At 32.8% G+C, this 13379-nt stretch overlaps 1 protein-coding gene across 1 annotated transcript in view; it reads left to right on the top strand.

The window, feature by feature from the left end:
- LOC129972083 (doublesex- and mab-3-related transcription factor A2-like) overlaps positions 1 to 12997 on the top strand; it is a 66537-nt gene extending 53540 nt beyond the window's left edge. The window contains exons 2-3 of the mRNA XM_056086064.1: positions 7742 to 7777; positions 11692 to 12997. Of these exons, the coding sequence (XP_055942039.1) occupies positions 7742 to 7777; positions 11692 to 12569 (914 nt within the window). The 3' untranslated portion in view covers positions 12570 to 12997. The remainder of the gene's footprint in view (positions 1 to 7741; positions 7778 to 11691) is intronic.
- Positions 12998 to 13379: the final 382 nt, after the last annotated feature.

Here is a 13379-nt window from a genome sequence, read left to right on the forward strand (position 1 = left end):
AATATAGCAAAAAAAAAAAAAAACCCGCTAAAATATTGTTTTAAAAAATTGCTAATGTATATAATGCATGTTAGCATAACTGAATTAAAAAAATTCATAATTTGAAAGTCCGATCTTAATTTTTGGTTCTATTTCAATAAAAATTAAAATAGCTTTCATTAAGGAAGCAGAATGAGGTCATTTGATATAAGTTTTCTCAGTGGTGTTAGTTCTTTCGACTGTTATAATAAACTGCTGAGAAAAATGATCCGATTTGGACCATGTCTCAAGGTCTCGTTTATGCAACTAGCTATTTTAGCTAAAAGTTAAATAAATATCTGGCTAAAATTTGAACCGGTCATCATCACAACTTCCTGAGGTAAGACAATCCCTCTCCGGGCAGACCACGATCCTTCACGGGACAGACTTCCTGTACTGCATTGCAAGGGCTACGTTCTACATTCCGAGAAATAAAATACGCCACTTTAAAAATCTGCATGAAGCAACGGATTCTCTTGAAAGAATGTCCATTCGTCTTTCTTGCAGATGAAGACTTGCACATTTTCCATAAGACATTTAAAATTTACAAGATGACACTTGAACATTTTAAAGTAATACTTATAATTTAACTTGGGAAAAATACATTTTACTACCAATAAATAATTTTTAACATTATTAAAAAAATAATACAAAAATTGTACTTTCTATCTGTGCACTTAGAATTAACATAAGAAAGTTTTAAAAAAAATCCAAAATATTATTTCCCGGTAATATTCTTCATCATATAAAATATATAATTACGGAGAAACAGGGTATTCGGTTCCATTTTCTTTCTTTCTTTATCTCGCTGCCATGTTCAGATAAAATGGATTTCAGATTGTAATTTGATTTAAAATTGAAGTATCATCTTCAATGATTTAAATTTCGCAGATTTCAGAATAAAATGCATCGCATTTTAGATTCTATCTAATCTAGGAGTGAGAGAATGAAGAACTCGAACCACCCGCAGATGAAATTTCGGTTTATTTTATTTAACAGTACATTAATATGGTTAATTTTTCCCTTTTAAAAAAAATTGCTTTTATATATATATAGTAACTTTTTGCATTTTATTTGTCAATATTTATTTCACTTTTATAATTTACTCTTAATGACGTAGCAATATTAACGAGTACACACAAACATACACAAACACACACAAACACATAAATAATCACGTGTGTGATAATCAAATGTGTGTACGTGAGTATAAACTCAGAAATAAATATACATATATATGCGTTGTTGTAAAATATCTTTACAGATATTTCGGGAAATTTACTGAAAAAGAGGGGGGGGGGAATTGTTAAAAAAGGATTTATTTAAAAAAAATAATCGTTTCAATTTTAAAATGGTCTAAAAATACTTTTTATGCACTAATGTGTTCCGAAGTTATGGACAAAAAACGTTGAACATTTAATTAATTCGTTATTAAAAATCTAATTCATATTTTGAGAAACTCATTCTGAGAGAGCCCTTATTACTAAGGAAGGAACTATGTGTAGAATTAGGTAGGTCTAAATCTTAGGTAGGTATCCATCGGTCTGCTCTGCAGAGTTTTCTAAACGAATCATGCATGTCTCAACTCATAGACAGCCTCCAATGAATGAGCTGAACATTTCTTTCAAAATTTTTCAGGGTTCTGCTGAAAGTGGCGATTAATCCCATTAACACAAGCTGAAACAATAATTAGATGAGTCGCAAACAAATGATGGCAATTATATTTCTTTGACTTTATTCTTATTAGCTGTATTATAAATAATTTGCAAAAATCAGTAAAATTTACATTTCTATTTGTCCAAAAAATTAATTTCTGCTTCAGGTATCATCAAAATTATGAAATATCATTAGATTAAGAGTCCTATTGGAATTTTTCCTTAATATAAAATTTACAACCAGCAAACACAATCTTTCTAAAATAAATATATTTTTTTAAATACGATCTAAAATTTTTTTTCTGACAACAAAACATGATTTTTTGGGGGTTATTTATTTTCAAGCTTCAGAAATCATTTCATTTCTGTTATCGAGCAAACTTAGGGTTTCTAAAGAGATAATTATTGAGAAATAATATTCATAATTGCGTTAATGCGAGGGAATAAGCTCATTCCTTCCACAAATCACACGATAGAAGCAGCTCCGTTTCTAGTTGAGTCGAATAACCAGTTGCTCTTCCCATGCGCATTGCAAATCACTTTTATACTAAACTAATATTTTAATTGGGTTTTGGGGATCCATGAATAAAAGCACAGAATAATATTCTGCTTGTGATTTTACAAAAAAAAAAAAAAAAAAAAAAAAAAAAAAGGACATTTTGGAAGTCAAGAAGTCGTATGAAATTTCAAATAAAAGGCTAAAGAAATTTACGAGTAAAGCTGGGCGATGACGGAACTTCATCATTACGATATATCGTCCAATACACAACGATATTTTTCGATATAGTGATGTCATTATTTATTTATAGCTATTATAAATTATAAGTAGCATCCCTTAACATATTGACTGATCAGAACGACTCCAAATAAAAGGAAGTTTCAGTTTATATATTAAAAATATTTGCTTTCTTTTGAATAAAAATAGTTAGAAAATAATTGTGTTAAAACTCTTTTAATAAAGAGTGTCAATACCAAAGCAATGTCTGCATGTTACAATTTATACAATCGCGTTTAAAATAAGTATTTTTATGTATTAGAATATGACAGTATTTATAGAAATATTAACAAACATTCAGCATAAAAGTGGAAAAAAAAAATGAAGAGCAACAAAAATAAACACTAACCGATAACCAAAACGAAATTGAAAACGCAAATGAATTGTGAATATCTATTTATTGTTTCGAGATTTATCGTGATCTATTATTCATGATCATGATTTCAATAGATATCATGATCATTTCATGATATTTTCAAAAAATAGATATTTTTCGAAAACTGGCATCGAAAAATCGATTTTTTTTTTCGATATATCGAAAATTGGCACAGCTTTATTTAAGAGTCATAAATACGATATCAGAAGAGCTCATTCATTTATTTGTACATTTTTTTTCTAATTTCTACAGAAACACTGTGCGAATTATCTTTGATCTTCTTGAATATGTACTTGAACAGCCATTTTACGTGAAGATTCTGTCACTGTTTAGAATTGAACTGATGTGGATGAAACTGATTCAGAATCAGAAAACAGATAATGGTTTAAAGCTCTCAGAATATTGAGGAGTGATAATTGCAAATATTTATCTGCTTTGAGAAATATTTACAAGCATTTTCATATTATTAGCGCTTCATTTTGGAAAATTGTACTTTTGCGATCGAAAATATATACACAATATTTTTGCTATAAAATGCAAAATTTTCAATCTAATTATATGAAAAATTATGTGACAAGGTGTTATTAAAGTGTTAGGTTGAAATCTGAATTCAGTAAATATTCGAGGAAGCATGAGTACTGTTAATAATTTTTGACTGCTCATGCACGAGATATAGCGCATTTTTCTCTCGTCATTTAAATTCACCAGAAAACCTTGGGAAAAAACCCTGGACCCCTTCGGCTCATATGAGATATCTGGCCATTTTAATTTTACTGCACCGACACTCTTACTGTCCATCATGAAGCACTTTTAAGAAAATTGTCTAAGTTCTAAACTAATCTAACACTAGCTATTGGGACGGAAGCGAAGTAAGAACGAAAAGCTGATGAACTTTCATATTTGTTCCATTGTTTTTTTCGATTGAATTCTTTTCAAAATATTGAAAAAAGACATCCCATATAACAATTTTCTCAAAACAATCCTCTGCCAAATATTTCTTTACATTCTGCAACTTTGTTATCGTGAAAAAAAAAAAATCCAACAATTTCGTGATAATTCTTTAAACAGAAAGAATTGTTATAGAACATCGCCAAACAAAGCTTTTTCGGTCGCACCTGTGCGAGCGCAATTGCCCTGATAATCTCCTCATCAACAAAGCGGTCTGAACAATAGCCGAGGAACCGCATGTCAGCGTGTAACTGCAAAACATTTAATTGCGTTTCCAAACAGGAATCCAAAATGAGGGTATCGTAAAAAAATAATAACACCCCCCATCCAATATCGCCAAGAATCTTTTCGCGAATACTAAAAAAGAACGGCAATAACATTCCAAAGAGCTCGAAGCGGAGAGGTTTCACCAATACGCTTCCTCCCCGTGAAAACATTTTTATTTTTATTTATTTATATCTCCTCCTCTTCCCAATTTCAATTTTTCATATCTGTTTTTGTTAACAGTTCCTCTACAGCAGCAGCATTTCTTATTGCAGAAATTCCATCTCTACGACATCGCCCGTGTCGGAAGAGTTGTGCCTCCCGCGCGACACCACTGATAAGAGTTTTTAATAAACCCTCCGCCGCGAGAGTATCGTAAAGTGTCGAAGCAATAAATTGGCAGGCGAGGCAGAGCGACACTTCATTAAAAGCGGGCCCCGTGCGCTGGCATCCGTGGAATCCGGGAGCTCGCAATCGGGGCCTATAAGCGTCCGTCAAGCTGCAACTTTCATTATGCCCGGGCCAGGTCCGTGTCAGTTTATCCGGCAGCTCTTTGTGCCCGGACCGGCATTCCTCGGGCCCTATAACTATATCGATTATTAAATTTTTGTCCGCACTGCGATATGAGGCGGCGCCATTTATCAGTCCCAGGCAACAAGCTCTCGCCATTAATATCGCATTTTATGACTTCGCTCCGAGTCATATGTCAAATCAACGACAAAGCCTGCGTAGCGCCGCCCCTGCTGCTGCTGCTGCCGCTCGAAACGCTTTCATCGAAAGAATGCCCGCTCCGTACCAAACGATATTTCAAAGGATAATGCGCACGCCAATAGAGATTGGCCCCCTTCATCCCCCCTCTCGCGTTTTATTATTATTATTATTTTGGGATCTCGCATCCGACGTAAATACTTCTTTTGTGTTATCCTCCCCCTCAGAAAATTGCCCGGCTTGTCAGAAGGTGAGCCTCAGGTGTGGGCCCAGCTTCATATTTTTCCGTGTCCTATTTAATAGATCTCTTTGAATGAAAAAGAGGAAGGATTTCCATTTTTTTAAAATTAAATAGTGCTCTTGAATGCCCTTGAATGCTGTGCATTTTTATAGAAATTTAGACAGACTTTTCTCAATCCCCGCGTTAAAAAGTTCCAAGCGACATTTTTGCGCTTTTCGAATGCTAAAATATGGGTAATTAGTACTCTTCCGATTGAGGACACTATGTGTATGTATGAGTGTATATATAGAAAAAGATAAGTAGCTGTATTATACACCTTCACTTATTTAAACAATGCGGTGCATTTTGTGTTTCATTTCTTAGCTATTGAAGAAATTCTTATATGCATTCCGCGTGTCTCACCCTTGGCCGATTGGGCTCAAAATTCGATACAGAATTTTAATGTCCAGAGTTTATGCTCGGAAGCATATCATTTACTGTGCTTTTGATTTATACTCGATTAGGCAATCAAGCGTTTTTGATGGATTTGGTCCAACAATTCTATGATAAATTTATCTTTCTAACTTTTGTTTATTTTAGGTACCGAGCGCTTAAACAGGCACGCGTACAAATCGACGAAAAAAAATATAATCTCAAGAATTTTTATCTGGATTTAGAAAGATCTTACAAGAAGAGATTTAGAAAATTTTGGGACTGAATGTTTTTTTTTTGTTTTTTTTTTGCTACCATTTTTTTCTCTGTTTATTTCGTTTATGAGAAAGTGCAAAGGTGTCATATTGTACTTTTCAGTGTTTCGCGGGTGGTTTTAGCATCCTCGTTTAGATCGAAAGAGAGAGAAGGTGAAAAACTGTCAGAAGATCTTCTCTCTGCGTGTTGAATTTTAGAACACGAGTGAACGAATGATTTATTGTTTATCTAATAATAAATTAAGCAATAGAAGACGAAATGTATCGTAAGCGCACAGGTGTAGATTTGAGCCCTGCATATAAGTGCTGAAGTTTAAAATTCTCATTTCTTCCATGAGCGGCTTTTCTGCTTACTCATTTTTCATTTCTCTGTGTTTGAAAAACATCACCTTTTCATTTCCATGAGCATTTTCTTTACAATGCACACCGGAAATTTTAACGCACCTGCATGATATATAATAAATGTCATGTATTCAGTCTGAAATAAAATTAATTTTATACCTGAATGAATGAATGCGATAGCAATGAAGCGAAAATTCATTGCTATCTTGAAGAAGTTATAGATAAACGATTCACGTATCGATATATTTCAGTGTCAAGTTATTTCGACTCTTATGATCGAATGAAGGGCATTTTCCTGCTCCCTAAAAAAACAATGGCAATCGCACCGTCTGCACATCATATAGCTACTTAACTAACCCTAAAATTATTTTTGTTAATGCAGTAGTTACTTTTGATGTGTCGTTAAGTTTAAAGCAAACAAATTCACCAAATTTAAACAACAAACAAAACAAATTTAAAACATTTTTTTAATACGAAAATATCTTTTTACTTTCTTTTTTTTTCTTTTTTTTTTTTTTCAAAAATGTCGCCGCTCTGTTTACAGTTACAAATAGTTCGCAAAATGCCAGATCATTCAATTAATGATACTGTTTATGTGATTTATTCGGTGTTTTCTCGGTTAAAGTTAGAGGATCCTTTAACCCAAACGAACTTTAAAACTTTTGAAACTTGCGAGAAGTTTTGGAAGAAAAAAAAATTCCCGAGATTCATCAGAAGAATTTTGTCATAACTCCAAAATAGAAATAAAAAGGCATTCATTAAGGATAACTGGAAAAAAAATCAGCGAAATGTTGTCATTTATCAAATTTTAGTGATATCTTTTCAAGTTAAGAAGATTTTCTAAATTCTTAAAAATGGTAAATAAATTGTTTGGAGAAAAATTTATGAGAATTTTCTTGAGATCAGTATTTTTTTGCCTGAGGCCACTTAATGTCACTCACAACTTATGGATAAAATGTAACAATTTATGGACTCTAATGTAATCGTATTATGTTAATTGGGTGGTAATCCATAATAAGAAATTCTAATTTCGTGTTTTAGATATTTTTTCACTATAGCAAAGTGCCAAATATATATCAAAACCCGCAATGCACTGAAATAACATTTGGAACTATCAGAGACAAATGATGTTTAATGATAACATTCAACAATTATTTATCCCATGTAACAATTTGAGAATAGATATAGCTGATGAAGATGTTTTTTTTTATTTTTATTTTATCATTAAAAGGTTTTGAGGAAATTTGACATACGGAATTTTGATACAACAATAACTTGTGTATAAAACAGATCATTTCATACAGCAATACATATTTTTGAAATAAAAAAAGCAGGATACTTTCTATTTGTCGATCCTTTGCTCATAATGAGCAAATATTATTTCTCAGCCAAGTGTTAGAGATCTCAAACTATCCAAAAACAAGAAATGGATGCAAAAAGAAATCGTCTGAAGCGAGTATGAATATTGTTGTTCCTTTAAAAAAACGCATAAATTAAATCTTTTAAATAGTTAATGACGTAATTTTTATGCTGGAAATACAAATCATACATTTAATAATTATTCTGGAATTGAAATAAAATTTTTTTCTCTTAAAATATCTTAAAATTCACAAAATTTCTTTACGTTTCTTACACCTTTTGAAAACATTTTCAATTTTAAGAAAAATATGTATGTATGTGCGATCTAAAGTTCAGTTTCACCTATCGTTTACATCCTTTTTCTTTCAGAAGAAAGACGAGAAGACGGTAATTTACAGACCGTAGGTAAGAAATTTTATTCAAACTATACATTACATTCTACAGAAATATATTAATCCATGTCATCTCGAATTGAGAAATGGTTTTCATAGCCATTCAATAATGACGATACAACTATGTATTTCTGAACAAGGAAAGGTCTTCAAACCAGCATCAAAAGTAAGATCAAATTATTCTGCGCAAAGTAGTAAGAACTACGACTCGATATGAGGAAACAATGAACTGATTAATCCTTAAAATTACCCATCTCCACCATAATCCGATTTCTCGCATTTCTTTTGGCTCGAAGAATGCCTGTAACATCCGAGGCAGAGTTAGGAGCCACTCTTTTCTGAGATGTGTCTTTGCTTCCCCGGATGGCACTTGGCACCACTCACATCACAGCCCAAGAAACCAGCGGGTGTGGTCCCCCTGAAACTTTCTCCCACATTCTATAACTAAAAGAAATTCGAGTTTTCAGACGCGATATTTCCCAGCCTATTGTAGCCAGAATTTGGCACAGAACTACAATACAATCGCAATCACAAAATTACATGCCAAATTTAATATATTTAAGTCACTGCGTTTTTGAATTATGGTGTGCATATGTTTTTGAAAGTACAGAAAGACATACATTCAACTCCCTATTCGATTTGGCAGATGTCTTTCTTATAGACGTTAAATCCATGTGCCGACTTTCATTCAACTTTCTTTCTTCGTTTTACAGTTATATTGTTAATTTACGTTCGAACTGCCGGTCAGACAGACTTCCTCTGAAAGGTTTTAGATCAAATTTTGATAGAAATAGACAAATTTGGTTCAAAGACCATATATCATATTTCATCTATCTATTCAAAGAGTTTTTGAATTATTTTTGACACAGACAGACAGACATTTTCCAAAAATGTATTTTTCGAATACGAAGGTCTAAAACGTGGTGATTCGTCAGAAGCTCGAGTTAGAATTTTTTGACGATTAAAAAACTTTGTATGAGGGAAAGAATGATTTTTTCAAGACTTCATATTATTTTATAAAATTTACTTTTAAACATAGCAATGAAACGAATACACAAAATAATTTAATACTGTCATAATGCGCATACGCACAAATAGGGATTGCAATATCGAACCAAAGGTTCAATACCGGTATTTGGTATTTTTTAGATCTTAATACCGGGATACCTGTTTTAATACCGGTAGTAGAAATTTTAGAAAAAGAAAGAAAACACAGGTGTTTCTTTGTTTTATTTGCAGTTTTATTAGAGAGTGCAAATATCACAAAAAATAATTTGCAACTTCAAAATTATAACAGTATATAAAGAATCACAAAAAAAATAAAGGAACATCTTATTTATTTAACTCACAAAAAAAGTGTAAATATCCCTATTCAGTATGTGGTACAGTTACAAATTTTTAAAATGGGATCTTAAAAACATAACGCATCAATTGTACTGTCATTAAGCCTGGAACGTAATTTTGTGCAAAAATTACCAGCCGTCGAAAACTCTCTTTCGGCATCTATGCTAGTTGGTGGTACTGTTACCAATGCGCGATATACTTTTTCAAAGTATTTACCTCTAAATCCCTCATCTTCAAACAAATCAATTTTTTGTCGGATGGTTTTGGATATAGCTGATTTCTGTATTGTATTTTGGTTCGTTGAAATTTTCTTATTTGTCGCTAATTCTAATTTTTGTTCAAGAGACAATTCCTTTTCACTATCGACATTAGTGTCATCATAATCTTTGATAACTGTACCGAATTCTTCTGAATGTGAATAGGTTTGAGGGTAAAAAAATTTAAGAAAATTTACTATAAACTTGATAAGATTTGAATTGGTCTCTTTTCTTCTTTTTCATTTTCATTTTTGAAATCATTAAAATTATGTAAATTGAATTAATTATGTAAATTATAATTATGTAATTGAAACAGTAAGACATTTTCTATTTCGGTATGCCTTTCTTCTGTGCGATTTCTTAATGTAACATATAATTCTTCAGATTGTGATGCGTGCTGTTCTTTCAGTGACAGCAACATGAAATTTATTGTTGCATTAGCTGTTAATAAATTAGAATCTCTCCGACATAATGCCTCAACAGCCAGTTTTATTGGAAGTAGAGCTGATACAAAATTAAGTAATTAAGTAATTAAGTAATACAAAATTAAGTAAATTAAGTAGAGCTGGATATTAAGTCGAATTCACTATCTGAAAAATTAATTTACAGGTTTAAATCGATTATTGCTTTTTGGATTGGATTTCTCAGTTTCAAAAATCGTTCCATCATTAGGAGTAAACTGTTAGGAGCAGAAAAAAAAATCCAGTAAATACCGAAAAAACGGTATTTAAACTTGTGAATACCGGTATTACAAAATTGCACAAATGGCTCAAAATACCGGTATTCGGTATCTCGGTATACCGGTATTGCAATCCCTACGCATAAACAAGGTGATCAAACAACCAGAAGACGCACAACATAATTAAACTGTTTTTAAATATTTGCTAAGAAACTAGAGAGAAATATATACGTACATAAAATTGATATTATTGAAAAACTTTTTCAAAATTGTAAAATGTTGCAAAAAGCATTTTTCTGTCATAAAATACTTCGAAACTATTGAGGGAACTATTGAAATGCCGTTATTTATAATTGTAAATCCACTTAAAATATTGCAAACATTTTTTTTTTTTTGAGTATCGATTAAGTATGAAATAATTGCGTGACTGTAATTGAATATCTGTAAAACGATAGTAAATGATGGGGAACATAATGTTGAAGGTAAATGAATGAAATGCCTCCTTTTTTTCAATGGCTAAATGAATAAAACATCAACTGATGAATTATTTGACATCATTTTTCGAGAAGCGTTTGAGCTTTGTATTGCAATATATCAATATGTATGCTACTCAGTTTGTTTGTAACAATTTCTGTGACAACTGTCTTTTCTCTCTTCGGCCGAATCCCCTAAATACATGAGAGTCAAAGAACACAATATTTTAATATTTCTTAACTAAACATAATGCCAGAGAATGTTCTCAGTATAATAACAAAAATGAACCGCTTCAAACGGGAATGTTCTATATATGATTGTAAAAATATGATTTTTAAAATGACAGTTATTTTCAAATTAAGATGCACAATAGAAAATATTTTAAAATCAGAGATTCTTTCTCTGTAAAATACCGAATATATGAAAAAATTATTTCGGCAGGATAATTATTAAAATTAAAATAAGAAACAATTTGTTGATTAAAAAAAAATATTTCATTCGAAATCGGTCACTGTGTATAAGAATCGTAAAAGTTATTCCAATGCTTTGATTCCAAAAGAATTTTGAATTGGGTGGAGTGAGTCATTTGTTAACCACCCCAATGGGCAACTAAAATTAATGTTTCTGAATGTTTAGATCCAAAAAATTCAAATGAGTTTAAGAATTCTAATTTTAAATTAATTATTTTCACTAAAAAGTGAAAACAAGATTTTACGATTTGAATAAATTATCATAGTTGTTTATGAAGAGAATAAAATTAAATTTTTGTTGCAATTTTTTCACAGGAAACAAACGGGGTTTTTTTCGGATCAGATTTCTTATATTCATAAATAAATAAAAATAAAATAATGCAGGTTTTCAAAAGTATTTTCATTTTGCGTCACTTTATCATTTGTTTTACGTTATAACAATAATTTTTTTAAGATTTAAAAAAACATTTATGGAAATTAATATTACTTTATAAGCGATTAATACTGCTTAATAATAAGGGATATCTAATTAGCGATTCATTTGAAAATAATCTTTTAATTCTTTTCTTTAATACTCTTTCTTTCATTCTTCAGTCTACAACAAAGCTCATTCTATATTCCCAAGAAATATAGCAGTCAACACAAAGTATTCTGAGGTACTTGTAAAGATTTCTCAACATTGATATATGTTTTGTATTTGAAGCAGATTGGAAAAGATCTCGTTTGTCTCCCACCGAGACTTCCGGCAGTCCCAAGAGCTCCCGGCGCAGGCCCGACGGCGAGGAAGCTACCACCGACTCCGAACCTTACGAAGACGACGACCGAGCATCGAAAGAGCCAGAATCCTCATCTCCGCCACCACCCGCTACAGACATCCGAAAACCAGAATGGCCACCACAAGAACCTCTCGACCTCCACCACCGGAACGGAGCACCCTCTCCAGAAGGCAGCCCGACTCCCACAGGTACCGACCTTCGAAATTTTGATCTCCACAAGAAGAAATCGCCCATCGACATCTTAGCCAGAGTCTTTCCGAGGGAAAACAGAAGCATCCTCAATGTTGTCCTGCAAAGAAATGGAGGGGATGTCCTCCAGGCCATCGATGATCTCCTCAGTACCAAAGAACCAGATGCAGAGAAGACAGTCACCGAGACGTCGTCTGATGCGGCCAGTCCCAGCGCTTCGCCACTGTCTCGGATACCAAGTCCCCGACAACCCAACAGCCTGGGTGAGCCCGCTCCGCCTATGGCAGGATTTTCAAGCCCCCACAATTTCTTCTCGTCAGCACCAGCATCTACGATAGCAATGGGGGCATTACCCTTCCGGCGACCTTACTCGTCAAGTCCCGGCTCAAGAGGATTGTTGGCAGTCCCAACGTATTCCGGATTTTTTCCTGGAATCACACCGACATTCACTCCTGGATATCCCAACTTTTTCGGGACAACTTTGACGAATACCACGTCTACGACGCCAGAAGATAATAAGAAGAAAGTTGGGGATTGTTGGCCAGCTTGTGGTAACCCATCACCACAGGATCTTTCGTCGCCTGATACCAAAAGTCCCAATGGCTACACAGACTGATTTGACTCATTCTAAGAGTTTTCATTTCTATAACTCTCGAAATGAATACAGACTGAACAGATTAAATTCGGAGGACTTTTTTTTAACACGTTAAACTCCAGTGGCTTCTTAGACTGAAATGACTTATTCAAAAGACTTGAGTGATAATAAAAAGACCATATAAGTACACATACTTAAGATTGTATACAAAAACTTTGACAAGCATACAATTTCAGTGATGTAAGGTTTTAACTCTGGAATGAATACGTCACAATTACAATTCTTTAATAGAAATATTTTGATTCCTGCTTTGAAATTAATCCATTTTGAACATGTTGGTATGTTTTATGACTACAAGAATTATAAAAAAAAAACAATTTTTATTTAATAGTACATACAAGACTTAGATAAATCCTGTTCTCAATAAATTTTAGCAGTTTGTTATTTGCAAACTGACATATGCGAACAATATTTATGACTCGCGTCCTTTTTTTATTTTATTATTTCACTGAATTCGCTAACAAAAGATTCTGTTGAAACTTATATGTGTGTGTGTGTGTGTGTGTGTGTGTGTGTGTGCGTGCGTGCGTGCTCGCGTGCGTGTATGTGTATGCATGTCTGAATGTGTTCATAAAAATTGAAAAATTACCTGATAAACTGGAGGTTCCAAACCCTACGCAGGTGTTACTAAGTCTTCAGTTGGCTCCAGTATTTTAGATAGCTTAAAGAAATCTTTTCTCTATCTCTCGTTAGCATTGGCATTTCAGTTGCAGTAGAGAGAAAATGGAGTCACCATGACTACGTTTCCATTCCAGAGTCAGGATGAATTTG

Source organism: Argiope bruennichi, chromosome 6 (assembly GCF_947563725.1).
Source record: "Argiope bruennichi chromosome 6, qqArgBrue1.1, whole genome shotgun sequence".
NCBI classification, from domain to species: domain Eukaryota; kingdom Metazoa; phylum Arthropoda; class Arachnida; order Araneae; family Araneidae; genus Argiope; species Argiope bruennichi.